The sequence below is a fragment of the Culex pipiens genome, chromosome 3 (assembly GCF_016801865.2).
Source record: "Culex pipiens pallens isolate TS chromosome 3, TS_CPP_V2, whole genome shotgun sequence".
Lineage (NCBI taxonomy): Eukaryota > Metazoa > Arthropoda > Insecta > Diptera > Culicidae > Culex > Culex pipiens.
The window spans coordinates 121,495,604-121,499,242 of NC_068939.1; the positions used below are offsets into that span (position 1 = coordinate 121,495,604).

Genomic DNA, 3,639 nt, shown 5'->3' on the forward strand with positions numbered 1-3,639 from the left:
GGACCGACTTAAGAAGTCTAGAGAAATTCGTCGCATCCGTCAATTTCCAGAGAGAGACATATACCGTCCGGACGGTGTCCGCACCTTCAATTGGGCCGCGCACGAAATGATGTTGCTGCCCGCGCGCATTTCTGCTCAAGTTCGCTTTATAAACCGAGGCTCTCACGACCACGCGATCCTTCACGGCCGCCGCTTTCACCAGTCAGAGCCGACCTGATCAGCAGGAAGGAACAGGAGAAGGCTCAAGTGGCACTGCTGAAGACTGTCCCGGTCGCCAATGTGATGTTCACCGATGAACAGATTAGGAGGACACTGGGCGATGGAGCAGTGTGATCTGGCGACTGCTGCTGCACCGGCTGTTCTGGCCGTAGAAGTTGCCGGCTGGCCGTGAGGTAACGGTACGGGTCTTGAGAACTGCCGAATTTGACGTACTGGTCCTGACCCGTAAGCACCAAAGTGTGATCCGGTTCCGTGCTGGTGGTGATGTACGTTGCTGTTATCCCGCCGTAGCTTGCCCGGATTCAGGAACGCGTTCGTCATCATCGTGTGGGTGATGCACGACGGCGACGGTGGTCGCAAACCTCCCAAATCCGTCGCGGGCAGTTGCTCTTAGCGAGTGGCGAAGGCGAAATGAGTCGTGCCCGGTCCCACCTCGAGATCGGTTCTCCGCCTGTTTAGCTCGGCAAGCCCAAAGTGGCGCTGGCTGTTGATCTCCGCGATGTTGGACAGCGAATTACTCGTCAGAGTATCCTTGTTGTTGATGCGGTTCCTGAACCGATTCCTAGGATCTCTGGTAGTGCAAACGCCAGCTGTTGCTGCGATCGGACCACCGAGGTCAACCATTTCCATTTCAGCGAGCTGAAATTGGAGAAACCATCAGTTCGACAAGTTCAATACACCAGTATCAAATTTTAAACTCACTTCCAAATCCTTGTCCGCGTACGGCCATGCCGTCGATCAATGACATCGAGACTGCCCAGCTGCATGCTGCCGCCGTCATAATCGTCCACTAGCCCAACAGTAAGGTTGACCCAGCGGGTGTGCGTCCGACCCCGCCTTGATGCTCGGACTCTTGTTGCTCGTAGTCTTGCCACTCTGCATGTTGTCCAACCGGGGTTCGCCGGATTATGCTTGATCACGATCTTCGGTCCCTCCTCGTTCAGGCTGCTGATCAGCGTTTCGGTTGCGGTGTTCCCCGCTGTGGTGGAGCTTGATGCTGCTATCTTTCGATTGAGGATGACAGGTTAGGTGCTGGTCGCGGCGGGTTGTTACTTGCGCTGTGGTAGGTTCGGTAGTCTAACTTTGGATAAAGCGACTGTTTGCAAAGAAGCATTTTCCGGGAAGTGTCGCTGGCAGCTGTTGATATGGCGGTCCTTGTAATGGAAAGGTTTCAGCAATTACGATAAATGTTGAGAATTTTGCGCGGGAATACCGACAGTCGACTGTCCCAGATGGAGCCTTCGCGGGCATTGCAATTTTTGCAGAACCGGTTGGGATCCGACAAAGGACTCGGTTCGATGTTGCCAAACGGATCCGGAGTGCTTTCGTCTGCTTCAGGAGCCTCGGTCTCCACCTCGGTGGTTCCGGGCTCTGCTTTAACGATGAGCATCGGTTGTACTGTGTTGGTCCCGGACCATAAATGTCTAGAACGTCCAAGCCACCGATACCGCGTTGATTTTTGTTTGTTGTCGTACGGTGTCCAGCGAAGGGATCCGGCCAGGTCTTGGCGCAGACGGTCAAACGGCGCTAGCGAGCGTTCTTCGTGATCGGGAAGCTGATCCAGACGATGTGATGTCGCGGCAAACCAGCGACTTCGGTCTTGGCGAGGATGGTCAAGGGCGCGAGTGATGTCTCGAGCGGCCCTGGAAATAAAGTTATGATTTAACACAGAAAAATAAACAAAAGTCCTGAAACCGTCCTACCGGTTCTTGTTGGCCACGTTCCCGCGCAAGGCGATTCTTGTTGATCAGATCGACGATTCCCTTTACGCGTTGAAACGGTTCAGATAACGAAAATTGGTGATGGTGATTTTAAATGTACGAAATACGTCGAAGTTTGCGAACAAACAGTTAAATCCGCCGCACCAGCGAAGTCGCTCTTGGCGAAGACGGTCAAACGGCGCGAGCGAGCGTTCTTCGTGATCGGGAAGCTGATCCGGACGATGTGATGTCGCGGCAAACCAGCGACTTCGGTCTTGGCGATGATGGTCAATGGCGCGAGAGATGTCTCGATCGGCCCTGGAAATAACGTTACGTTTTAACACAGAAAAAGTAAACAAAAGTCCTAAAACCGTCCTACCGGTTCTTGTTGGCCACGTTCCCGGCGCTAGGCGGTTCTTATTGATCAGGTCAGCGATGCTCTTTACACGTTGAAACGGCACACGTTGGAGCGGTACGAAATATGTCGAAGTTCGTGAAGAAACAGATAAATCCGCCGCTCCCGGAAATACGTTGCGGCCGACCAGCGACGTCGGTCTTGGCGCAGACGGTCAAACGGCGCTAGCGAGCGTTCTTGTGATCGGGAAGCTGATCCGGCTGATGTGATGTCGCGGCAAACCAGCGACTTCGGTCTTGGCGAGGATGGTCAATGGCGCGAGAGATGTCTCGAGCGGCCCTGGAAATAAAGTTATGATTTAACACAGAAAAATAAACAAAAGTCATGAAACCGTCCTACCGGTTCTTGTTGGCCACGTTCCCGGTGCTAGGCGGTTCTTCTAGATCGGGAAGCTGATAGGCGCCCACCGGAGGTTGTGATGCGATTCCCGTCACTGCGAGAATTGGCACACGGCGCGAAGAAGGTCTCGAGGAGGGCTAAAAATAGAGAAATATTATTTCCAGAACAGTTAATTAAATCGAAATTCGTCGAGCCAGTCATCTCAATTTTTATCATAACCTCAATCTTTGTTTTTTGTAACCCGAGACCCGGGAGAACGAACTGCGTTTGCTCTGAAAATTGTTTTATGGCCGGGAGACAGATTACCGGTTTCGTCTATAAGGGCAGTCCAGTCACGAAAGGGTCAGTTTCCAGTTCACGGTCCGGCACGGCACAACGGCAAACACTTTAACAGAATCCTCCGAGACGAAGGAAATTAAAATTTCAATTTTCTGTTTCCTGCAACCAGATCTGGTACATTTGCAAGCAAACCCAACTGAACAATGAAATCCGGAAAATTCCGAGGAAAATCTGGCCCATTCTTACCGTAATCCGGAATGAAATCCGGATCGTCGTCCCAAAATCCACGCGGTTTGATTTTGTTAGTGCGAAAGAATTTGACACTTAACAGACAAAGAAATATTTCATGCAGTTTGAAAAATCGTTCTAAGTCCCAAATCTCAGTTTTCGAAGTTCGACATGCCGAACTCAGTAAACTGTTATAATCACACTTTTTTCAGTTCTAGATATCCCACTTTTTTCAGTTCGCTTAAGCGAACTAGCAAAAGTGGGATATCTGAACTCCCAAAAGTGGGATTTTTTGTAACCGTGTGATCTTTTGTTATACTTTTTGAAAATTGTGAACTTTTTCTTCGGAAATTTCAGACTACCGTCAATAGGGGTGGCTATGGGTCAAAAAACGATACACCTCTCGTAATTTCTTAGTAACAAAAACAATTAAATAACATCGAAAATCTTTCAACGTAG

At 50.4% G+C, this 3,639-nt stretch overlaps 1 protein-coding gene across 1 annotated transcript; it reads right to left on the reverse strand.

Moving 5' to 3' along the window:
* LOC120413034 (uncharacterized) lies at positions 1 to 3,261 on the reverse strand (the record flags this gene model as incomplete). Its single annotated transcript, XM_052709960.1, is given in 8 exon segments — positions 1 to 606; positions 652 to 858; positions 966 to 1,219; positions 1,402 to 1,862; positions 2,366 to 2,513; positions 2,516 to 2,613; positions 2,674 to 2,810; positions 3,199 to 3,261. Coding segments are annotated over 8 exon segments (1,779 nt in total), but the record flags the coding sequence as incomplete, so codon positions are not given.
* Positions 3,262 to 3,639: the final 378 nt, after the last annotated feature.